Genomic DNA, 27,304 nt, shown 5'->3' with positions numbered 1-27,304 from the left:
GTCACTCAGATTCTTAGAAACACCACTGGTCAGTAAGTAATCATATAATGGCTTGCATGAAAACTCAGTTTGTAAATAATAATAATAAATTGAGACTACAAAAGTTAACCCCCCCCCTGCAACAAAAATGGTATTGGCAACAAAGACTGGCACCGCATCAAATAGTCATGAAGGGTGAAGGAAGATGAAAAGACCAAAGAGAAAAAGCACTAACCAAACCTCCATTAAAATGGGAAGAGGACTAAAATCTGGGGAAGGCTTGTTGCCACTCAAATTCCAGTGATGACCAATGGTGATTGCAGGTGGCTATTTCGATAAGGCATAGACATTTGCAAAAGTTATCGAAAGAGATGGAGAGTACTGGATATCTGGAGAGACTTGTTGTCACCCAGACTCCAGAGAACACTACTAGTTTTTGTTAGTGAGTAATCTCTGATGATGGCCTGTGTGAAAACTCCTAGAGAGTATGAATAATAAAAATACATAATGTGATGCCACCAGCCTCGACCGATACTACACAAAATAGTTGTGAAGGGTCAAGAAGGATGGAAAGACCAAGGAGAGAGAACACTAACCAGACTTCCACTAGAAGGATGTGGACTTTCAGGAGGCTAGATGCTACCTAAGTCCCAGAGAGGACAAATGGTAGTTGCCAGTGAGAAATTGGTAGTAAGTAGCTGTTGCAATAATGCAAAAACATTTGATAACTGGTGGAGAGTACCGGAAATCTGAGCAGTCTTGTTCTCACTCAGATTCTTGCGAACACAACCGGAGAGTAATCAATGCTGATGAGATGATGAGAACTCCTAGGGAGTAAATGATAACAATGCTAAAACTATGTAGATAATGACCAATGATATGTAGGAAAAAGTCTACAACATCATTCACTCAATAAAATGCAGTAACACCGATGTTGATAACATAAAAATGACTATAGGAGTAAATGATAAACGACGGTAATGAATTGCAGGCTTTTGGAACTCCCTCCCTGCTGACTGTTTTCTCATAGCCTTGTTTATTTTCAAACCTAAGCGTCTCTTGTGTTTGCAATAATCATCATTCATTCTTGTTGGCTCCTTACATCAAGTGACTTCACGTCTTGTCTGGAGCGATTTCCATAAAAAAAAAGACAAAATAGCATCATCTAGATTTTTGTTCTAATTTAACAGGGATACTGGAATATTGAAGAGAGCAACTGTTATTCATATTCCAGAGAAAACATCTGGTCATTATCAGCGAGAAACAATTGGAATTGGTTGATGTGAGAACTCCAAGTGAGTAATAAGTTGTTGAAATTCGATGTTTCAATAAAAACCGATGATTTCATGCAGTGTAAATTGTTAATTCAACAGCGAACGATATGAATAGCAATTGCTAATCTAAAAAAAAAAATGACTATAATAAAATGTTGTTGTGAATGATCAGTAGAGATATTCGCTGGTAATTGTCACCTACACATCAAAGGTTACCATGGGTTACCGACTGTTACCAAGGCATCGGTATTAACAGTCGCAATATGTGTCTGCTTATTTATCAGATCAAATCTGACTCCAAAATATGAGTTACCATACAGCAGGGTAGTCGCAGAGTTGAAGAATTCTTGATGTTATTTTGTGAATCCTGAATATTCATTTTTTTTTTCATGTACAATTTAAATATATTCATGTTTTTTTGTTTTTAATTTTCACCTCAAACAAAGCATATTACAACTTCGAATATAAAGAGCTACTATTTGGGATCATGTCTAACAGGGGACTGTGGGGAGTTGAGCAGAAAGATATCCGTTTGCATCACATTTAAACTTATGCAGGTTAATACAGTCATGAAAGCAGAAAACAGGGAGGGAATTCCAAAGTCTAGCAGTCTGAGAGAAGAAACTCTCAGAAGGCATCTAGAAACCTCAATGGTGAGGGGGTGGGATTTTGCCACTCATCAGGTAAATCGGGGGTATTTATGTTAAAGAGGCACTGGTGCTAGTACCAGATGAGTGACCATTTGGGAATACTAGGTGCTGTATGTATTCAGGTAAGCAGGTATATATAATGCCCCAAGGAAATAAACGCCACTGCCTTGCATAGTTCCAGGTCACCCTTGAGCAAAGTGTACTATCCCTCTGATGATTTGGAGGGTTACAATATAGGGGATAAATGGAGTTCCACAAATGTGGTGAAGGCAATACATCTAGAAAGGGGGTGGGGCTCTATTGCAAAAAAAAAAAAAAAACAAACAAAAAAAAAACAGATAAAGAGAGCCGGTGGCCCTGCAAGGTAATCTTCTAGTCATGAGCCACCATGAAAGTAGTAAGGTTTAGAAAACTGTCCTAAATCAGAAATAACAGTTGGAAATAAGTCATATGTCATCCACTTTGACTATGCAACTCCTGCAGCTACGTACCTTGAAAACGGAGCTATCAAACTTGACATAGGGATATGGGAAAGGAGAAAGAAGCAACCTTAGTAGAAGTTATTGTACCTAATAATGCTGGGTTAACAGATCTGAGAGGAAAATATAACAAAATACCAAGGTTTTATGTGCGACATGAAAAGAAATTGGAATTTTAGGAAGATCTCTATCATTCCAATAGTTATAAGGACAACTGGACTCATGAAAAAGAATTTTCAAGAACTACCCGGCACATATACTCGGTGAACCAAGTGCAAGAGAGATTCAAACAATTGCACTGAAAGGGACAGCTAGAATTTTAAAAAGATCTCTCGGTTGAAATGCATGAGATAGCGGATGAATGTCCCCATTCCCAGTTAGAACAAAAGGATAAAAAGAAAAAAAAAAGAGTCTAGCCAGTAATATCAAAATATAATAAACCAAATCAATCAATTTTGAATGAATATCTAGTAAATTTGTGAGGGAAAATTTCCAGAAAATATTTACTTTCTGGAAATTTTTTTGTGCATGTGAAAATAATCCAGAAATGCTATTTCATTTAAGTTTATTTCAGTGATAATCACTATGGGGTGGGGGTGAAGTGGAATACGATAATGGCAATTTCGAATCTATCAAAATAATCTGCAATTTTATCTTCAAACTGAAAAAGGACATCATCATCATCATCATAAGCAGCAGGAAGGTGACAATGGTGAAGTGACTAACAACACCGGCTGATAAGCTTGGTGTGCCAAGTTCGAATCCAGGTTATGTATTATCTTATTTTTTTATTGTAATAAATATTATTTTTGTATATAAAAATAAAGAAATATAAAGAAAAGCCAAAACTTTAGGATTTTTATTGCGTTAATTGACAACAATAATATAGAGAGGTTTGTTTATTTTCTTCTCTGAAGCTAAAGCCATAAAGAAGGATTTTGAGTGTCGTTTATCTTGGTGTCTGTGCCTAGCGGGAGAAAAGGAAACTGTAAACTTTTTTTTATTAAAGTTTTACCATGTCGTCGACATAAATAATAGTACGAAATGTTGCTTGCTAACCATCCTTTGCTTACAACGTCACCCGTTAATTCTGTTTCTCTCTTTTTTTTCTCCGTTCTTTTTGTTTATTTATTTAATTGCGTCTTTTATTTTACTGTTTCGCCACAGTAAGAATTGTTTGTAATAATGTAAACTTTTTGGGAAAAACATTAAATGAAAGAAAGAAGAAGGAGAAAAGGAGGAGGAAATCCAGAGAGAGAAAGAGGAAAATGCGGGGGGTGGGTGAAAAGCGAAACAGAGAGAACGAAAGAGTGAAAGAGAGGCAACATTGGAAGATTATTTGAGGGGGGGGGGTGAAAGCAAACGACTGCATGAATAATTTTTGGACATCAGTTTCATTAAATTATAAGAAATCTTCAAGTAAAGAATTATTCTGCATCAAAATCAACTAATATATATACCAGTGGTGAAAAAACCGGACTAGAGTGCTCAATGTGTAGCCAGAGCAGTATATAGGAAATTTATTACTGTGAGTCCAGAATGAGTTTACATATTGTTTCAGCTAGGGGGAAATCCTCAAAAAGGAGAGGAAAAATCCGACTAGCTTCCTCAGAATTCATAGATGGATATATATATATATATATATATATATATATATATATATATATATATATATATATACGTGGTAGAAAGATCTTATCCTGCCTTGACAGAGTTCAGAATAGACTTCGTAGCCTAGTGGGGGATGACCTTTTCTCTTTCCTTCAACCTCTTTCTCACAGAAGAGACTTTGCGAATCTCTGTTTTATCATTAATTTCATGGCAAGTGCTCGTCTGAGCTCCAATCTATGCCCCCCTCACCAAACATTCATGAGAAACATTTGTCTAGTTGAAAACACTATCAATAATTTCCCCCACTATTTATCCGTGCCTAAACCTAAACGTAGATTCCATGAACAAAGCTGCTTTCTTAGAACTGCATGCCTGTGGAACTCTCTTCCGTTTACCTGCTTTCCAGCTGACTACAATATGGTCACCTTCAAGTCCCATGTAAACAAGTTCTTGATGAGTCGTTCCCCTTAAGTAATCCAATTTACCAAATTAACACTACTAACGATTACTATGATATTGTCTTATTGACTACTGTTCACTCTTTTACGCTTATCCTCGAGTGGCCTCTGGGCCTTGATAAGTGGTGATTCCTTTGTAAAAATAAAAAAACGTATGATGTGACAGTAATACTCCATCCTTGGACGTACCTGGGTTTTATATAGGTAGAGAATTGCATCAGCAGGTAGATTTCTATTGGATCGATAGAAGAATCCCACCATTTTTCCAGAGACCTTGGTAACGGATTTGATGTACGTTCCATTTCAGATCAGGAATAAAGGTCTAGACAACACCAAGTAAAAGCAATATGTAATAACATCAGTGCATATCAAGAGGAGATGGGCAGTTTAAGAAAAACCCTCCACCGAAACAACTATCCAGAAAGCATGACATCAGCTCCAAGAAATCTGGACCAGACACAAAAGGACACCATTCAGAATCCCAACACAGTTTGTATACCATATATGAAGGGCTTGTCTGAAAAACTTCAACAAATATGTAATCCATATGACATCAGGACAGTATTCAGGAGTGATTCAACTCTCCGGAAACAGCTTGTGAGAGTCAAGTTCCCTACAGAAAAAATCATGACTAAGAACTGTGTATATGAAATCGCATGTAAATGTGGAAAACTATACAGAGGTGAAACATGTCGTCCATTGAAAGTACGGTTAGAAGAACATTGAAAAGCCGCAGTACAATATCTGGAAGGAAAAGGGAAACCATTATGAGACAAAGTAAAAATTATAGACAGAGAGGAACGGTGGAAAGTAAGTCGACTGAAAGAAGCAGCACATATGCTGGAGATTAACCAACTACTAAGTAGACCTAGTATAAAATTTAATACGATATGGGAACCAGTAATTATAAACAATAGATAATATATACAAGTAATAAGTAAAAACATTAATATATATACATAGATATATATATAGTAATAATTAGTAATAAATAGTGATATTTACGATTTGAAAATCACCCCTTCTCAGGTACATGCTATTATAAAAAACCTAGACACCTCAAAAGCGTGTGGACCAGATCTCATCACGGCTGTGCTATTAAAAAAATGCTCTGCTGAGGTTGCTCCAGTTCTGTCCAAACTTTATAATAAATGCCTTAATGAATCTTGTTTTCCCGACTGCTGGAAAACCGCCTCTGTGGTACCAGTCTTCAAGAATTCTGGTGAAAGAACTGACCCACTAAATTATCGCCCGATTAGCCTCCTCCCGCTTTTCGCCAAAATATTTGAGTCCTTAGTTAATCAAGCCCTAGTCCAACACTTAACAGCTGCTAAACTCCTGACTGACAAACAATATGGATTCAGGCAAGCCCGTTCAACAGCAGATATCTTAACTGTAGTTTCTGAACGTATATACCGTTCATTGGATAAAACAGGGGAGGGTAGAGCGGTGGCCCTCGATATATCTAAGGCTTTTGACAGGGTATGGCACGATGGTCTTCTAAGGAAAATTAGATCATATGGAATCACTGGAAGAATTCATAATGTAATTAAATCCTTCTTAAGTAATAGAAAAATCAAAGTTATCCTCGACGGTCGTACATCCAAACAATATGACATAAATGCGGGAGTACCTCAGGGGTCTATCCTTGGACCTCTATTATTCCTGATATTCATAAACGACCTCCCTGATAAAATTGTTTCAGAGATGGGTATATTTGCCGATGACACCACTTTCTATAACAGATATGAGGGGAAAACAAATGAACACATATCCAAGGAAATGGCAGAAACACTAGAGGATGACCTCCAATCCGTAGTGGAATGGGGACAAAAATGGTTGGTCACATTCAATGCTGCTAAGACTAAGCTTGTCTCCTTCAATAACTACAAGAAACCTTCTCTACCACCAATAGCAATGGCTAAGAACACATTACCTGAAAGTACTTCTTTTAAACTCCTCAGCCTAACGTTTACAGGGAATATGAACTGGAATAGATACATTGAGAGCATTGACAAGGCTGCTGCAAGGAAGGTTGGCTCCCTCTACCATGCTAGAAAACTACTTACGCCTGACAGTATCCTATACCTCTATAAGGCAACCATTCGCCCATGTATGGAGTACTGTTGTCACATCTGGGCTGGTGCATCTGCTTCTTGTCTCTCGCTCCTGGACAGGGTTCAAAAGAGAGTCGCCAACCTGATAAGTCCTGAACTGTCATCTAGGCTTCAGCCTTTGTCCCATCGACGAGATGTTGCATCCCTCTGCCTGTTCTACAAATATTTCAATGGTGAATGCTCTGACGAACTGCAAACACTTGTACCTCCCCGACGTAACTACCCCCGACAAACCCGACAAGCTACTAAGTCTCATCCCTTTACAGTAGAGATCCCTAGATGCAAGAAAGCCTTTTACTCCAATAGTTTCTTCCCCAGAACTGCGGGTCTTTGGAACTCCCTTCCGGGATTCTGCTTTCCCAACTGCAACGATATGCAGAAGTTCAAGTGTAATGTCAACAAACATCTTTCTACTCATCTCCCTTCATAATGACCCCGCTAATTAAGTCCCTGATAGTAGCCCCCTGCTTCAAAGTGGCACTGTGCCTTGTTTGGGGTGAAAATTGAATTAAAAAAAAAAAAAAAAAAAAAAAGTCTCGTAAAATTCAAACTAGAATTGTTTGCAAGGACCCGTAGTGCAGTGGTTAGAGTACTTGGAAAAATCAATTGTAAATATTGATATTCTCCTGAAGGTTGAAGGTTCAATCCTCAGAAAAATACATATGCGAATTACTTAGGACCTCTATCCAGTCATGGCTGACGGAACAAGAGCACACTACCTCTGCGAAGTAAATAAAGGGTTCCACTCGAAATTCTGTCTAAATTTCCAAATTCGACAGAAACATTCCCAAGTTCGACAAGATACACCTGAAGAAGGTCGGAGGTTATATCGGCCGAAAAGTTGTGAAAATCACACTCGACGAAAACAGTAGTCCAATGAATAATAATACATATAACCAATCCTCATCTCAAAAAAAAAAGAAACTTCTTTCGGCTAACACTTTTTAAAATAAATGTCGGCTATGAGGGGTAACATCGTTTAAAAAACGTGGTCAAAAAACCATAAATTACTAGCGAGGGTAGACAAAGACAGTTACTCATCCTCCCTATAGTCCAGACCTTGCTCCATGCGACTTTTGGTTATTCCCTAAGGAAAATCTTAGAGGCAATTGAGACACAGGAGAACTTCCATGGGGCTTTCTAGAAGTTGTTGGAACACACATGTAAGTAGTTCGTAGATTACTCAAAACGTCTGCAATCTGTAATCAACAATAATGGTTATGCTACAAAATACTAGATATTTTTTTTTAAATATGCTGTAAACCTTTGCGTTGCTAATTAATGAGTTTTCTTTTCACGTTGTGTTAAATTATTATTCATAATTTTTTTCTACTGTCTTTTTCTTAGTTTGAATCCATTGCAAATGAAGATTATTCGAAGTGGATTGAGTTTCATGTGTCTACTATAATTAAAAGTGCCGATACGAAAAAAGTTTGTAAACTTATTGAAGTTGCCTCATATCTATGGCAATAGATGAAACTTAGAGAACAACCTCCAATCTGTTGTGAATTGATGCTAACATACAAAGCTTCTTTCTTTTCACAAGAAACTTTTCAGCCACTGATTGCCTTGACTAATGATACACTACTTGAAAGTTCCTAGGCTTAACATTCACAGGCAACATGAATTGGAACAAATACATTGAAGACATTGCTAAGGTTGCTGCAAATAAGGTGGACTCTCTCTCTCTCTACCCTGCTAGAAAGTTACTCACACTTGAGAGTACCCTATATTCCTATAAAACCACCATTCATTCATGAATAGAGTATTATTGCTACATCTGGGCCAGTGCATCTACCGCTGATCTCTTCCTCTTAGACAGGATCTAAGAAAAAGTCTCCAACCTATATGTTCCACACTATCACCCAAGCTCTAATCCCTCTACCATCGCTGCAATGTTGCATCCCTGCACCTGTTTTACAAGTAATTTAATGGACGAACTCCGACGAACTTGAAGCACCTGTACACCATCGACATAAATATCCCGACTAACCTGGCAAACTGCAAAATCCCACTCCTTCACTGTTGAGATCCCTCCATGCCAGAAAACCTTCTATTCAAATAGTTTCTTCCCCCAAACTGCTAGATTTTGGAATCCCCCCCCCCAATTTCCTGATTGTATTGACATGCAGAAGTTCAATTGTAATGTAAACAGACATCTCGCTGCTCAACTCCCTACATAGTACCTCTGTAGATATGGTAGTCCCTTATATACAAGTAGCACTGTACCTTGTTTGGGGGTGAAATAATAAAAAAACCGGCTGTGAAGTAGAAATCTTATTCGTTATTTAATCTAAAGAAATGAATATTACATAGATTAAAATGTTCTTTTTTTTTTTTTTTGAATTGTGAATGGATATTGAGAAAAAGTCAATATTTTATGCTTAATAAAGTTGTTGTTGATTCTTTTATTATTTTTTATCTGAATTTCGCTCAGGAATATTTGCTAGTCAATCAGCACGAACGATTTCTTTTGCCCAATTGGCATGCCATTGCAGTGAATTAAGCCGTTTAATATATGGGCTTGCATATTTGCGTGCAGAGGGCACATATACTTTGGACACAACACCATTAAAATCTTCATCTGACAATGTGCACTGTTGTTATACATAAAGAAAAAAAAAATTAATTGAAAAGATAGCGTCAATACTTAACACGTATCAGCAAAGCAATCTTTTCTCCAATTGCAGAATATACGCAGAAGCTAAATTTGCATCTGTTCAATTAACAAAAATACACTGAATAAAGCTTGCGGCATTTGGACAAGAAAAGAAACATAGATAGAAAAAGAGAGGGAGGGGAGAGGGAGGAGGTTATGATTGTTGAAACAAACAAACAAACAAACAAACAAACAAACAAACAAAAACAAGAGCAAATACTCTTACAATGACGCGATTTAGTCTGCAATTTAACTTTTTATTCTAATGAGTCATTATTTATCAAGACCAAAACAACTTAATGGTAAAGGTTAATGAGATGGTTGAATTGTCACTTCAACGATGAAGAAGATTATGAGAGGATTAAAAACAATTTGCTTATGAAGACAGTTTATAACAAGCATTTATTGACATTTGATTTCAAGATGACTATGTTGCATGTTTATGAATTACGAACAAGAACACTTAGCGCATTGGATAAAGTACTTGGTAAAATTCAGTTGTAAGTTACACTCTTCTGGAGGTTGAAGGTTCAATTCTCAGTGCAGGCGACACTCAAAATGCAATAGTGAATTATTTAGGGCTTCTAGCCAGTCATGACTGATGGAACGAGGGCATGCTACCTCTGTGGATGAAATAAAGAGTTTTGTTCAAAATTTTGTACAGATTCTCATGTGCAACAGAAAGATTTCAGAGTTCGACAAGATACACCTGAAGAAAGTCGAAGGTTACATAGACTGAAATGTTATGAAAATAACACTAAATGAAAAGAGTAGTTTGAATAATACAAATAATAAAAATTATCTTGAAAACTCGGAAACAAAATAAATTAATTTGGAATTCAATTTCTGGAAGTCGTCCAACACATGCCAACATGTAAAACGGATATTAAACTGAATATGATGATGGACTTTGTGTTACACTTTTTTTCTGAATCTCTTTTCTAATCATTTTTTTTTCAATTCATTTCTTAAAATGTCTGCATAGAACATATAAAATGTCAGTAGAATATCAGATCAAATTCAATCAAATATTTTGCCATAATTTTGTCTTCTGTTCACATTCCCAAATATGGCAGTGGCGGTGAGGAATTACATAGTTTATAAAAACGGTAAAAATTTAGCAAGATTTTAGCCTTTTTAATTTTTCATTACCTCACCCAACATCTTTTGATCTGATCTGTGGCAGCATTTTTACTAGTTGAATGATGATGAATGCTACGAGAGGATTTACTAATAAGATAAAACTACAATTCCAAAAATTTACTTTTATTTGGAATTATTTTTTTTACTCTATCATTTTTCGTAATTCTTGGAACTTTAACTAATATTAACATATTGGTATATAAGTACATAGTCGTGTTTTTACCAAAATACAATTGAAATCCCATAAAAAATAGCTGAACTTTCCCATCCCCTTCCCCCAGCACTCTTGTAACAGTCCTAAACATTAATATTTATTTCCTCACAGCCTCTGATAATCAATAAGCCTCCAGGGAGTACTAATTTCAACCAAATTAAAGATAATTGCTTCCAGAAGGGACTTTGAAGATGTCTGTAGATGATTCCATTAAGTCTGAAAATTGTCAGACTTAATGGATTTATCTCTCAATATGAATAAAGCCAACCACTTTTCAACGTATCACTTGATTTCAAACCCAGCTGATTGATGCTGGACTTGGCTGTTGGGATCGATATCTTGTATGTTCCCACTGCCCAATGCATTCAGGCAACAAACATGGTTGCGCTTTCTCATCTACCGCTTTTTTGCCAGTGTGACAACCACTATACATATCTCTAGTGCCACCCATTCTGAGATATGTCAGCCTCCTATTTCGTTCCTTTTGGTTTAATTAATAACCTTTGTTAGGTTAATTAGTAACCTTAGTTAAATTAATTACGAAGTAAATAAAGAAAAAGTACCTTTGTTCTTTAAATAACTTCATGTCGGGGAAGGTATTGATGATGACAAAGAAACAAATGAATTAACACTTAACATTTTCTCAGCACACAGAGACGCACAAAGACACGTCTGTTTATTTATTTTTTTTTCATCTATACACGAAAAGGCAAAGACATGTTGTATTAAGTACTTTTTGTATAAAAATAGTCAATACAGAGGAGATAACTCAGAGTGCTTAAAATACACATCATCAGTAAACAGACAAAGGATGGCTACCCCAAGCCGCCCACATACCTGAAAACAAGGGACAAAGAGGGACAACTCCTCCAATATTCAAAAATCCACCAACCTTGATACCTCCAACATATCCAACACCTATAGTTGATTTGGAGAATTGTGAAACAGGTGGTCATTGATTCCACATAACGTCCTATGAACACCAATCGGAGACCCTCAACCTGTATTTGCTATAATGTAAACGGCTGCACAGAGACCTCATTCTTGTCTTTATTATCATAAATAGCAACTACAATGTACCTCGTGATCTCTTCTTCACATCAGCTCTGCAGAGAGGGCTTCATGGAAATCCAGAAAAGTTGAATTATCAGAAGATGTCTTTTTTGGTTTGGGGCACAGCTCCATAGAACAGGATGTTAGTATCCATGGTCAGCCTACAGATGACCAAACAGTTCAAGACAGCACTGGATGCATCATGACGGCTGATATTTGGATAAATATCCCCTTAGCAGGAATGATTGCTTTTTAATTTTTTGGCATAAAGCATTAACTGGAATTCAAATCTACTTTTCATAAAGTTTTTCACTCCAGAATTAAACTGTGGTTTTCATAGAACCCAGCAAAGGATGCGCTATAATATATAAATCGACTGTAGGTGTTGGATATGTTGGAGGTATCAATGTTTTTGTCTCATAAGAAGAAATACACCGTTTTCTGTCTGTAATTCTGTTTCATGAAACAGCATGCTGGAGGTGTCGATAACATCTCTCATGCCTAGGATTAAAGATACCCTGGACAAAACTTTCAGACGGTGTTAAAGTGTACAGATCTTCACATTTACATGGCCAGTTGTATTTTGCTTTTCTTTTTTTTTTTTTTTTTTTTTTTTTTGCTCATGAATTGATTTGATTTTCATTTCCGGTGTTATCCTTGTCGAATTTGAGATCTTTATTTCAAACTTGGGAGCTTGGACGAAATTAAGAACTGAAACGTTTATAAATCAAAAATATACATCTGAAGAAGGTCGGAAGGTTACAGCAGCCAAAACGTTCCAAATATAACAACCAAATTTAGAATAATGGTCCGAATAATTCAAATAATATTGAAAGCGTGTTTCGACCAAAAATGGTTGAGTTATAGAAATGATTGTGAATTTCTAAACGATTCCATAGGTGAAAATATTTTTGTGGGTGAGGAGAGGAGGTCAATCTGTAATATAAAGAAAAATCGATAAATTGGAAAAGTTTTACCTTTACCTGTGTCCTTCTCATCGTTTTTGGTTGTGTCTGTAAAATAAAAATCAAATAAATATAAAAATTAAAAATAATAAAGAATCAAAAAAATTAAAAATAAATATAATAAAAAATAATAAAAATTAAAAAATAAGGCGTTAGTTTTGTATTCAGAGAGGTAATATGGGGTATTCCTTTCGATAAATAAGTTTAACACTTTATGTCTATCATCCAAGACTTTTCAAATTATGACAGACAGGCTTTTATTGTTCACACATTGTATCAATTCTCAAAAAAACAATTGCGTCCTTTTTAATATATTCTGAGTTATTAGGATTCTTGGGTGGTGATTGATTAACTTTATGTAGTTTCTGTATTCTTAAATTATTATCTAAAAAATTTCAGCTGCCACCATTTGAATTTTGATTCACATCCATCAAAGTAAAGTTGATTAGCGAACACATAATCGCTTGAGTGTAGAGTCATTCTTCTAATAGAAAAATTTTGTTGTTCCAAGCAAAAACAGGAAAAAAAAAAAGCATAAATTTAGCCAGAGAAGCATTAATCCAGTCAGGATCAGAAGATGGAAAGTTATCATTGAGGAATTCAAAGAAATTTATATTCGTGTATAAACCAATTCTGATTGGTTCGTTGTTATCACCCATTGTTTATAAATAGAATCGTCCAAATCTTTGCGGTCATACCTTCACCAGTAATGGTTGGGGATGTGTTTTCTTGCTGCTTAGGCGGCTTAGAGACTGGGTAGAGTACTCGTCAAGGATCTGTTCTTGACACTCAGCCTGACAGGTGAGGGGCCGGGAACCGCCCCAGTACCTGTCAGACTGAGGTACACCACCTGGGTAATACCTAGGAGGTCCACCCTTCCAGGTCTTGCCACCGGGCTTTCTGGTGGAGTAAATTCATTGCTTACTGTCTGAAGCGCCCCGACCGGGGAATGCCGATGGGATTACTCAGGCAATTTTTACAATTGCAGGAGTGCCCCTCCTTTAGGGGAGCCTGCTGGATCCTCACTTTCTGGCTTCGTGCCACATTTTACTGAGGTGGGCAGCAAATAAATCTCTACCCTTAATGGTTGGGGATGGGTCTCCTTGCTGCTTAGGCGGCTTGGAGACTGGGTAGAGTACTCATCAAGGATCCGTTCTAGACACTCAGCCTGACAGGTACAGGGCTTGGAACTGGCTCAGTATCTGTCGGACTGAGGTACACCGTCTGGGTATCACTTAGGAGATCCACCCTCCCAGGCCTTGCAACCCGGCTGTCAGGTGGGGCAAGTTAATTGCTTGTTGCCTGAGGGGAATGCTGACAAGGATGCCCAGGCAATTTTTGTAAATGCAAGAGTGCTCCTCTTTTAGGAGAGCTTGCCTCATTCCACCTTCCGACCTTGTGTCACACTTTGAGAAAAATATCTACCCTCTAACGATGCCTATCATTTGAGTAAGGTTGATCTCCTTGCTGCTCTGGTTGCTTGGAGACCTGGGTAGATGCACCAGTAAAGAATCTGTTCTCAACTATCAGCCCAATTGTCGGATTGCGGTACACCACCTGGGTAGTATCTAAGAGGTCTACCCTTCCAGACCTTGTCACCCAGTTTTTGGGTGTAGTAAGTTCATAGATTACTTAGGCAATTTTTGCTAGGTCAGAGTGCCTCCTTTTTAGGGGGGGGGCTGACTTGACAATTTCCACCTTTCGACCTTGTGTCACATCTTGCTTTGGCGGGAAGCAAGTAAATACTTACTTAGTATACCAAAGATATTGCAACAACATTATTTTCAGTTGTTTTAACAACTGCATTATGTTTGCTATCATCGCATCGCTTCGACGTGTAAATTGTTCATTCTTTGATATTCTAAAAACCTTATACGACACCTCATGCACAATCTAAATAGATAGGCTGACTGAACAATAAATATCCCAAACTATTCATATCTATCAAGGTATCTAAATCTGTTCAAAATATTGATAGATTTTTATCTACATATTTATTGCTAAACTTCAATTGATATCTTTCTATTGCAATCACACCTTTATATATATATATATATATATATATATATATATATATATAATTATTTTTTTACTATAATAATTAAATACCTACAGACACTAGTGTTTCATCCTTTCGGGATTCTTCAGTGCAGGGTGTCACGATTACTACCAGTCGAATGATTCGAACCCCGCGACACAAGACATCTCTGGCTCGATTAGCGGAGGCCGTATCCATTCGGCTACCATTAACCGTGTGAAATAGCGTTGAATTTTTTTTAAACATTTTTTTTAATTTAAATGTTCATTACGTCAGACAGACAGTGATCAAATCGTTATACGATGATCTACGCATAAGAGCTAAATTGACCAACTTTTTAATTCAACTGAAAGTGCTCAACGATAAGAAACCAATTTCTTAAAGGGGCTGTCATAATTATTTTTTTACTATAATAATTAAATACCTACAGACACTAGTGTTTCATCCTTTCGGGATTCTTCAGTGCAGGGTGTCACGATTACTACCAGTCGAACGATTCGAACCCCGTGACACAAGACATCTCTGGCTCGATTAGCGGAGGCCATATCCATTCGGCTACCATTAACCATGTGAAATAGCGTTGAATTTTTTTAAAACATTTTTTTTAATTTAAATGTTCATTACGTCAGACAGACAGTGATCAAATCGTTATACGATGATCTACGCATAAGAGCTAAATTGACCGACTTTTTAATTCAACTGAAAGTGCTCAACGATAAGAAACCAATTTCTTAAAGGGGCTGTCATAATTATTTTTTTACTATAATAATTAAATACCTACAGAAGTGAGAATGTGTGTGAGGACACTTCTCAACCTATATACTCAGCGATTTTTTTATCTACAGATTCGGTATATAGGATATTCAAACACATGAAAAACTTTTTAATCCATTTTCATTCGGAAAAAAGGGCTGCTAAGGAGCCCAAATTGAAAAATTGATACATAGAAGGCCACCGGATTTTTATCTGTTTTCAACTGTTTCATGACTGTGCATGCGCGATCGTGAAATATGACACCTTCCTTATGTTAAGTAGGAATTAGTTTGAAAACACTTTCTAAAAGTCATGTAAACCTGGTGTAATGGTTATCGAACTTGACTCACTGTCTTTAGGTTTTGGTTTCGATCTCAGCTCAAGTATTTTTTTTACTTACAAGAAATGAACTATTTTAAAAAAAACATGATACTCGCATGCACGTGTTTCCGTTTCTATTTGTTTGTTTTTTTTTAATTAAAAAAATTTGTTTTTAAGAATTTGATATTACGTTTAACACCTACAGTATTTCTGTTTATAATAAATAAATAAAAATCTGCATTAATTAAAATATAATATTCATGTGTATTTTATGACCGGGCAACGCCGGGTATATCTTCTAGTATATTATACAAAATGGTCTTACTTCTCCGTCAGAAGGATGTGACATCAAACCACCGGGGACTAACAATTTTTTTTTTGTTTATTTTTTTTTATTAAAATAAAATATTTATTTATCTATGTAAGTGTTATAGGGTTAGCTGATATATGTATTTAAAAAGTAATGGACTATAAATATAGATTTTTTTTTTTTTTACAAAAGGGGCACCACATATCAAGGCCCAGAGGCCACTCGAGGATAAGGGCTAGCATTTGAGTAGTGATTCGTAGCAGTTATGACCCCAGAATATTGACGTGTACTTCTGTTGTATCATTTTGCTAATACACCTTTTGTTAATTATACCATTGTGTTTGTTTTGACTATTATCAGTCGGCACGCACACACACACACACACACACACACACACACACACACACACATACACTATATATATATATATATATATATATATATATATATATATATATATATATACATATATTAATAAAATAAAAAGCTATAGCAAACATCTAAATGACTACTTTAAACACAGTTCCTGATTTCAAAAAAAGAAAAACTAAAAGATTCATCTGCCTTACTTTTAATGGTAGGTTTATTTATGGTGTCTTTTAAATTCAATAAAAATCCTCCTAAATTTGCTGATGAGGAGACCGTGCTTACCAAAAAAACTATATATAATTGTTCTACATAACTTCATGTATACTACAATAAAAAGCACGGATTTCCGAAACGATCGTACAGATAATTGATTTTGTTGTTGTTCCTTCTTATGAAACTGATTTTTAATTTGATTAAAATTTGATTTTTAAATTTAAAAAATTTTTTTTTAATTTTTAAATTTTAAATTATAAATCACATTACTTAATATATATATATATATATATATATATATATATATATATATATATATATATATATATATATATATATATATAATCGAAACTGCATTTTTTATTTGTATTTAATCAACTGTTTTAGAGTTGTAGCAAATTGCGTGGATGTCCAAATTACATATGCTGTCTGCAGAATACAACAATTATCATGCATAATAATAACCTTAGTTCATGTAGCTTGATAACCAAGGTTCATTTTGTTTGTTTTTCTCTCTTCTGTTTTTAGCTTTTAAGGGCAAGGCTCTATCCCAACCTGAATAAGCAGGTTAATTATATTTCTTTGAAAATTTTATTAACAATATAAGCAAAATGTATTTTGGTGAATGTTTCGAATCATAAAATTAAACAATTACATTGTAATGGGAAACTTACATCAAATCTGTTGCTAAGGTTGCTGGAAAAATGTAGGATCTTTCTATCACTCCAGAAAGTATCTCATTTCTCACATAATCCTGTACTTCTATAAGTCTCTTAGGTGTATTGTTTCCATATATTTGGAGAGGTGTTGCTCGAAACACTCTTTCTTGCTTTGAGAAAGTACAAAACCAACTTCGCAATCTAGTGGGAGATGATCTCTTTTCTACTTTGCAACCTCTTTTATACAGAAGCGATGTTGCTAGTCTCCCTCTACTAGATCGTCATGTTTATAGTAGATGTTTAACTGACCTCCAGTCACTATCATCCATTGTAAAACATTCGCAGCTAGAACTCGCCAAGCTACAACAATAACAAAGAGTTTTCCTATACCAAAAAAACGAATAGACGTTTCATAAAAAAGAAGTTTGTTTACTAGGATATCCTATCTGTGGAACAAAATATTGCTGCTTCCAATCTGACTACAACATTGTCGTCTTCAAGTTTAATGTAAACAAATACCCATTTGATAATAAATTCTTCTTAAATAATCTGTCATTCTACCCATTATTTCCAATTCTTTTGTAGCAGCAATAATCGTCCAACTGACAATCTATTTTACTGTTATCATTGTGTGACCCTCCACCAATAACACCCTCCCCCCCCAAAAAAATATAAATAAAATAAAACAAAATAATAAATAAAGTGAAAATATAAAACTTTTGTAAGATACAGTATATTTGAATGGTGTTTTATTTACCTGCTCTCCGAGAGATTAGACACTTTGAACGTTACACACTCAGGTTTTTAGTTTGCATCGCTAACCACTTTGCCACCATCACTATCTTAGCAGACTGTAAGGATGGATGAGTCCCTTAACCCTCTAGTGTCCCGGGGAAGGGTGCTGCATTATTCCATGCAATGTGCCTTGGGCAAGATTAGCTTGGTAGAGTACATCCCTCTCCAAGCTCTGAACACACAGTACCTCGTATTACCAAATGGTCACTCATTTTCGTATTGACCAGGCTTAACGCTGCTTAACTTTGGTGATCTAACGGGAACTAGTGCTTCAACGTGATTATGCTGACTGTAAGCCAAACTTACAAAAATGTCAAACAAAATAAAAACAGTCCTATTATAAACAGCAACAAATAACACATGATATATTGATCCGAGTGACCTACACCGTTCGGTGTAAGTAACGAAAAATTATAATGATGTAGAAAAGAAATTAAAGTTTGTCTGTCATTTTTATAAGACCAATATATTATCTGTCAGGTCCAGATAGCTTTGTTGGTATTGGGAAACTTTCTAGGATGTCTCTGCAATTCCCAAAAGGGGTTGAAAGTAGTTTTTCAAAGTTTCACCCTGGATACTGATTAGTCATCATGTGACCAAACCACCTTGCAGGGACTGTTCTGCACAGAAAGAAAGCAAAGTTAATATGTATAGCTGCTACAGTTATACTAAGTCTAACAAGCCCAACCCCTGAAGTCGCTACTAATTATGTGTGGGTGTGTGTGGGTGTGTGTGTCTGTGTCTGTCTGCGCGCATGTTGTTGTTGTTGTTGTTGTTATTGGTTTATTTCTTCAGATGCACTTTAAAAACCAGATTAATTATCACAAACTAATTAGTGATTTATGCTAATCCAGTTTGAATTCATTCTGAATCATTTTTTTTTAATGTGCAATGAGATTATTTGATTAAGAAGCTTATCATAGGATAATTGTTGAAAGAGGCTCAGCAACATTAGATAATCTTGCAATTAAGGCAGACGATTTCCAATTTAAATCTGGATTATTGTCATTGCAAACTGAAACTCGCTTTTTTGGGAAGTCGAAATTTTTGCCTTTATTTCTTTTGCATTAATGAGTTTTCAAAAGTACAAACACACACACACACACGGCATAATCATGTTGACACACTGGTTCTCATTAGATTATTCAAGTTAAACTACGATGAGACTGGCCAGTACCAGATGGGTGACTATTTGAAAATACCAAGCTTGCCTACACTAATCATCATCATCACCACATGTAATTATCAGGTCTTATTTGTCATAGGGAGTTAATATCAGGAGGTTTGAAAACGTAGTTGCTGGTAGTATCACTCATGTCAGAAAGGTTTAACAATCCATTTAACAGGGCTCTGGAGAAAATCCAGGAGGAGTCAGCATCAAAATGCATCATTTTCAGGTCATCTCTGCGTCTGCATGTCTGGCAAACAAAGACATGCCAGACACAAAACTAAAAATAAATGGAGTGTTCGTGACAAGGTTGTTTCTGTGTCATCCGTTTGTGTATTCTAACCCAAACCTTCCTTTACTTTGTATGCACCCACTGAGTCTTGCTACTTTCTGTATCCAGGATACCCCCACCCCCCACTGCCAAAATAAATTTGCAATCCTGCAGTGTAATGGATAGCTGCAAAGAACCAAGAAGAATCCATACAGAATACGATCCTGAGGTACAATCTTTGTGAGTCTTATGCAGAAGTTTGACTCGCTTAATAAACAAGCAGCAGCAGCCGTAATTGTTGCTGGCCTTACTAATTGTAAATGTGTGCAATGAAAGTTAGGTTTGAAAGACGAAGCAACTTTAACTTGATACTTCCAAATATTTATTAAAACATTTTGGAATTTCCAAATATTTAATAACTAGGAGGACTCGTAAAAAAAAATTCCACAGAATGAGAAATATATCGACTCAACGAATTTATTTTGTCTGGCTAGCACACAAAATAAGATTTTTTTGGACAAAACACCTAATAAACCGCAACAAATGAGTTTATTAACATTTCTATAAAAATAGTGTCTATTGTATTTTAAATATAGAACTCACCCAAAATGAGATAAATTAATAAGTACTCAGAAAGTAATATTGTGCTACATAGTTCAATACAAATAATAAAATAATGTTGTAAGAAGTAATCTTTAATTTACTCCTTTAGTCCAACACCTCTTGGCAGACAATGTTTTTCTTTTTTATTTTTCTACCGTTTTTTTTTTTTTTTTAATATTCCATAATATTTCACTGATTTCTTTCTTTGGCGAAGAAGTGTTGCACATACAAATTGCTACGAATTTCTTTCTCATATCATCACTACAATGATCATGTATTATTATAATGATATTCACAAGGCTACATCAAAGAGAGGTCACTCTCATATTCTAGTTCAAGGTTGCCAAATTGGCCATTTTAAAGCTAAATTTTGCGAATTTGGCCTTTTTTGAAGCAGATTGGCCTTCAAAAATTGTATTTAGCCTTTTTCAAAGCGTAACATACAAATTAAGGTAGGAATAAGCAGATTATTATATAGATGTATATAACAAACAGTGAACTGATGGGTCATGACTGATCTTGTAATAATAATAATATTAATCAGTTGTTAATTGCATTGGCTGGTAAAGGTCAAACAATGGCAATAAGGATGATTGAAATAAGCTTAACTGATACATCATGGTAAAAAATCTGACCTTCTTGTATTTCGAAATATTGTTCAATATTAAATTGATCACGATTAGTGTATGGCGTCACGTTGTCAGAAGGCTGAATGGTTCTTTCGTTACCAACTTTCATAATTGTCAAACATTTATGTTTTCTTCTGTTTTTCTTCTTTTATTTCATATTTTATTTTAAGCATATGCACTTTGCGAAATTAATAATTGAATGGAGTTGTGCAGAAGAATAATTTATAGATAACACTCTGCCCACTTTACAACGTTTGTTCTGTATAGCTTGCTATTAAGTAAAGAGGTTTATCATTTCTTACTTGCTAATGACCCCCACATAAGCCATTACTAGGCCTATGAAAACAGCATATTCTTTTCATTGTTTTTACTCTTGAATATATATCCGGTAAATTTAGAGACAGTTAAGCAACCGAAAACCACATCCCTCTATATAAAAGCATATAAGATATCAACGGATACACACTCGAGAGTAAAAAAAATGAAAAATATATGCTGTTGTCCTAGCCCTAGTCATTACTAATGATTGCAATAGCAGGTAATGCTCCCTGGAATTTGATTGACAGCAACTCTCCCCAAATTTTCAGTACTCTCCGTTTCTTTCAGTATACCTTCCCATCACTAAGGTTTTTTTTCTGAAATTTAAATAAGCCTTTTTAGGATTCCAACAATCTCCACACCCTTATAGTGTTGTCCTTGATAGTGCTGTCCTTTCTCATCTATCCGTCCTTTCACAACCCTTCATTTTCTTTAAAGCAAATCCATACTGGTGTGACTGCAATTTTATTTTATTTATTTATTCATTTATTTTAACATATCCCCCGACACATTATCTTCCCCTTCAGAAGATGGAGTGGGAGGGGTTATCGCCTGTTGCTTGAAGCACTCCATAACGAGGAATGCCAATGGATCTGTTCATAGTCATTTTTGTACTCTTCCAAAGTGCACCCTTGGGGGAGTTAGTTTTTCCTCACATTAAACTGACCTTGTGTCACACTTTGCTGCCGTGTGAGGCATGTAAATAAAAGGCATTTTTTCTTGGGAGCTCTTCTTTTAATAATCAGCAAAGTATACTCGGCACATTCTCATTCAAGGATCTGGTTTGCAAGAGGTTCAACAATTTTATTTGAATTAGGTTCCGTGCAGTTCTAGAAGGCCATCACCATATTTTGTTTACCATTTCTTTTAAATAATGGCATTTGTTGGATGGTTTTAAGATTTTGTAAATAACTTCTCGACAGTCTTTACTTATCCCTCTTTCTCTCAAGTCCACATTATCACTTCCTTTCATGTTTTCCATGACCTTCATATTTCTCATCGATATATATATACTAGCGTGGGTGCCCAGCGTTGCCCAGGTGTTTGGAGGTGTATGTTGAGCAAAAAAAACAAAAAAACAAAAAAACTTTCAATTTAAACATTTTTTTTTAAAATTTGACCCCTATTATGACCCCTTAACATTTATTGTTTTGGATTCAAATCAAGTTATTAAGTTAGATCCATGTCCAAGGAACCTATATCTAAAATTTCAAGTGTTTAGACCCCAAATTGTCGGAGAGGTTTGGTAGAGTTCTCAAAGGTTAAAACGTTCAACTTTGACCCCTTAACAGCCAAATTTCTGGCCTAAAACCGATCACATAAATTTTCCCAAATCTCAGTACCCTGTATATCAAATTTCGAGTCCGTAGACTACAAAGTGACAGAGTTATTGCGAAAGAAAATGTACACAGACAGACAGACACACAGACACACAGACACGTTCACTTTTATATATATATATATATAGATGTTTATTTGTTTTTGCGATATTTTTTAATGAAATCCATTATTTATAAAAAAGTGCATTTTTATCTAAATGGGGGTTGGGAATAATTTCCCCTTTTACCAATGGGCTTCTGATTTCGAATCTCGCTAGATTCAGGCACTCTGATGAGTCGTAGACGACGAAACACGTGTCAGTGAATAATTATATTTTCCAAACAATATATATGCCGCTCTGCATTTAAGGGTACCAAATTGATGAAGGGAAAATTATTCCTAACTCACATTTAGGTAAAAACGCACTTTTGTAAATAATTGAATTAATTCAAAAAGTATTGCAAAAACAAAAACAAATAAACAACATCTACGTAAATCGCGATATATCCAAGCAGTCGTGTGAGATGGTCCAGTGGTAGGCTTCTTACCATGGGGTCCCTATTTCGAATCTCGCTAGATTCAGCCACGCTGATGAGTCATAGACGACGAACGATATATATATATATCTTATTTTATTCCCCCTCCTGCCAAAAAAAGATCTATACTTCTTCTATTTCCCTTTTAACTTATACTTATGAAGACCAAAAGTCAATCAAGAATAATGGTTAATTCGATGGAGTGGTTAGGGGTGTCACCAAGATAGCTTAAGATTTGGAAGTTCCTAGTAGACAGTGGAAGATGCCAGCCTAAATTGAAATTAACTGCTGCAGAGAGATCACATAAATTTTCTTGGAGGTGTGGAGTAATATCTGCCAGGCATGCAGCTAGCTGGATGGGAGCCACCAGAATTGATGATGATGATGATGATGATGATGATGATGATGATATGAGATACTTAATGCTATGTAATATTCTTTCTTTAATTAATGTAGAGAAACCAATGTAATCTTAGTTGTTTAAAACTTTTTCTTCTAATCGTTTTCTTTGAAATCAAAAACATTATTTACGAGGGGTGTGCCAAAAGTAATGCCTGCTATTTTTTTTTATTCCACATTTGATTGTTATGATGATTGAAATTATGCATTCATGACCCGAATGTTTTATTTATCTGTCGTAGATATTGACGGTGTGAGACTCTAATAAAAAAAAAAAACATGTAAAAAAAAATGGATCGGATGCAGTGTTTCATCACTCACAGAAGTTAGTAGCAAAGTTTATTTCAATTTAACTGAAAACGATGTGAATCCTGAATTTCATAGATTTCGATGACGAAAGTATTGGAAGTATAGAACATTCGTTGGTCCTCATTCAATCCTGGGCAACGTTGGGTCTTCCTGCTAGTTTATAATAAATTTATAAGCATATTGAAACACTAAATCAACATTTTATTTATTTTTTTGCATAATTAATGATGGAAGTATTTTTCTGTTTATTTTCTTAACATCTGTCAAAAAAAAATAAATGATTTGTACATTCTCTTGAAAAAAAGAATCAAACTTTTCTCTACTTTCACATGTGTTCCATTTTAACAAACTGAGCCACAGCAACGCGTGGCTGGGTACAGCTAGTAATAAATACAATTATTTTCAAACGGGCATGAAATGTACACATAGTTTTGTGCAATACACTTTAGAAAGGGCTTCAAGTGATAAAGGCAAAAGGGTTGCACAAGTTGAACCATTGGCAGTTGCCGCTCTTTAATCTCTAAGAGAACATATGGGGTTTGCAATAGTATTTTTGTGTGTGAACATATGCTTCAATGCTTGCTTTCCACCATTCGTGTGTTTCATTCGCACAATGTTCAGCAGAAAGATATTAGTCCGTGTGTTAAATTACGAGCGAGCATCGAATATATATGTATAAATTCGCTTGACATGTTTTTTGTGCATATGAATGTATACACTCTTATTTGTTGGTTTCTCTGTACCTTGGTGACACACTTGTTGAAATATCTGCTGTGTTCAATAATACATACAATTTCTTTTTCTTTATAAAATAAGTCTATCATGGTAACCCAGCTTGTTGGCAAAGTAGAGAGAGAGAGAAGTAGGTGGATATAGCATGGTGGTTGACGATGACAATTGAATATAATCACATGCAACTAGTTTGCATTGATTAATCTCTCATCTCTCTCCTGATTGTGCCCCTTGCTTGTTTGTACTGACCAAATTTCTTTGTCTAGGATTGACGTCACAGATCAAATTCTGGAACTTACATCTTTGTTCTGTTTGCTATTTTTAGAATTTGTTGTTTTCCGAGATCGTCTGATTCAAAAACTGGCACTTGTCAGCCATATTCCAACACATGGGGCATCTCTGATTACGAAATCGGGAGGTGACAGTTGTGAAGTGGCTATTGATGTGAACTGGCGAGGTGGGTGTGCCTAGTTCGATTCCTATTACCATTTTCACTATAGATATGAACAACTTTGATGCAGTCTCTTCTGTAAGTACCTGATTCTACAAATGATTGGAGAAATTAATGCCGGCCAAACATCATTCTATAATGATTTGTATGAATTCAAGTTTTAATCACAAAATAAGTTAGTTGCGCAGTTAAAGAAAATTTAGAGGCATAAAAACGAAGAAAGACTCTAAAAGCATATTTACCGGGTGGAGAGACTTGTGTTAGCCGCTCTTTAATCTCTAAAAGAACATATCGTTGTACAGCTTGCAACACAACGCAAGATACAAAGGCTGAACAGTATTCTTCTAGGCTTTCAGCTGAAATAAGAAATAAAGACGAAAATTAGAAACAGTAGAAACAATCTACACATTTAACAAAAAAAATGATATAAAAATGTCACAATTATCCAAAATTAACAAAAAAATGATATAAAAATGTCACAATTATCAAAAATTAACAAAAAAATGATGTAAAAATGTCACAATTATCAAAAATTAACAAAAGAATGATGTAAAAATGTCACAATTATCAAAAATTAACAAAAACATGATATAAAAATGTCACAATTATCAAAAATTAACAAAAAAATGATGTAAAAATGTCACAATTATCAAAAATTAACAAAAAAATGATGTAAAAATGTCACAATTATCAAAAATTAACAAAAAAATGATATAAAAATGTCACAATTATCAAAAATTAACAAAAAAATGATGTAAAAATGTCACAATTATCAAAAATTAACGAAAAAAATGATATAAAATGTCACAATTATCAAAAAGTAGCAGTAAAAATGAGAAATAATCTTTCTGACATTGTGTATCTGAATTTGACATTTTCTTGTGTGGCTCATTGTGTTAGAAAAGCTGCATAGAATCATTTCAACAAAGAAAATTTGCATAAATATAAAAAGAAGGACAACAAACTTGGGAATCAATAAAAACAATTGCATACAATAAATAACAATTGCATACAATAAATAACAATTGCATACAATAAATAACAATTGCATACAATAAAAACAATTGCATACAATAAATAACAATTGCATACAATAAATAACAATTGCATACAATAAATAACAATTGCATACAATAAAAACAATTGCATACAATAAATAACAATTGCATACAATAAATAACAATTGCATACAATAAAAACAATTGCATACAATAAATAACAATTGCATACAATAAATAACAATTGCATACAATAAAAACAATTGCATACAATAAAAACAATTGCATACAATAAATAACAATTGCATACAATAAATAACAATTGCATACAATAAAAACAATTGCATACAATAAATAACAATTGCATACAATAAATAACAATTGCATACAATAAATAACAATTGCATACAATAAATAACAATTTCTATATTAAACACAACACAAACTAATAGTCCGATATTTTCTGAGAGAAACTTATTATTAAGCTCTTTCTTCATCAGGCGTTTGCTTAAATATAAAATCCGAAGTTTTCAGTATCTTCCCATACCAAGGAGTTAAACTATGGCTTCTAAGCTGAATAAACCAGTTGAAATATTTTTTGTATTGCTATGCGAATGTGGAAAATTAAGTTTTTAAATCCAGGCTGAGTATCTTTAAAGTCTAAAAATCCAAACTATAGATTGTATTAACGTTCTGCATTGAATAAAAATTCTTAATTGTTAATAATACAGTCTTATCGGTTCATCTGAATGAGTGAAATTTCACACTCCCATGAAACTTCCTCCTTTGGAGAAAGCCAACAAAACCAACCTTAAGGTTAGTGCCACAGTCAAAAAAAAAAAAATTTGAATGAAAGCTTTTTTTGTTGGAACTATGACTGCACGCGAGCACCTACCAATTCCAAACAGAACACATCCACAACAAAAACTATTTTATAGCTAAGATTGGAAGTTAAGAACATGTATTAAATATTTTTCATTTATTTTTTTGGTTTGTTTATTAAAAAAAAATCTAATTTGGGTTTATTATGATGATAATGATAAAAATCGACCAGAAAATAACTGGATTGCTAGAGAAAATTTTCTAGCATTAAAACACACAATTGCATAAAATTTATCCATAGCCATCGATCAAAGTTTGATTGAGGGCTATGTGAATCGATAAAAGTTTGATTGATGGATGTGTAGATCGATCAAAGTTTAATTGATGGCTGTGTGGATCGATCAAAGTTTGATTGATGGCTGTGTAGATCGATCAAAGTTTAATTGATGGCTGTGTGGATCGATCAAAGTTTGATTGATGGCTGTGTGGATCGATCAAAGTTTGATTGATGGCTGTGTAGATCGATCAAAGTTTAATTGATGGCTGTGTGGATCGATCAAAGTTTGATTGATGGCCGTGTGGATCGATCAAAGTTTGATTGATGGCCGTGTGGATCGATCAAAGTTTGATTGATGGCCGTGTGGATCGATCAAAGTTTGATTGATGGCCGTGTGGATCGATCAAAATT

The 27,304-nt window shown here is 34.9% G+C and overlaps 1 protein-coding gene across 3 annotated transcripts in view; it reads right to left on the bottom strand.

The window, feature by feature from the left end:
* Nucleotides 1-27,304, bottom strand: part of LOC145292202 (uncharacterized) — a 160,594-nt gene that overhangs the window by 15,577 nt on the left and 117,713 nt on the right. For 2 of the 3 annotated variants that reach the window (XM_080138511.1, XM_080138513.1), the window contains exons 2-3: nt 25,039-25,152; nt 12,615-12,650 (exon numbers count right to left, since the gene is read on the bottom strand). In XM_080138511.1, coding sequence (XP_079994637.1) covers nt 12,615-12,650; nt 25,039-25,152 — 150 coding nt within the window. The remainder of the gene's footprint in view (nt 1-12,614; nt 12,651-25,038; nt 25,153-27,304) is intronic. The other variant, XM_080138512.1, reaches the window with a different exon arrangement.

The sequence above is a fragment of the Euprymna scolopes genome, chromosome 13 (genome assembly GCF_053919585.1).
Source record: "Euprymna scolopes isolate OS-2025 chromosome 13, ASM5391958v1, whole genome shotgun sequence".
Classification (NCBI taxonomy): Eukaryota; Metazoa; Mollusca; class Cephalopoda; order Sepiida; family Sepiolidae; genus Euprymna; species Euprymna scolopes.
Note: the sequence above shows the minus strand (reverse complement) of the source record. Positions and strands in the feature narration are given on the sequence as shown.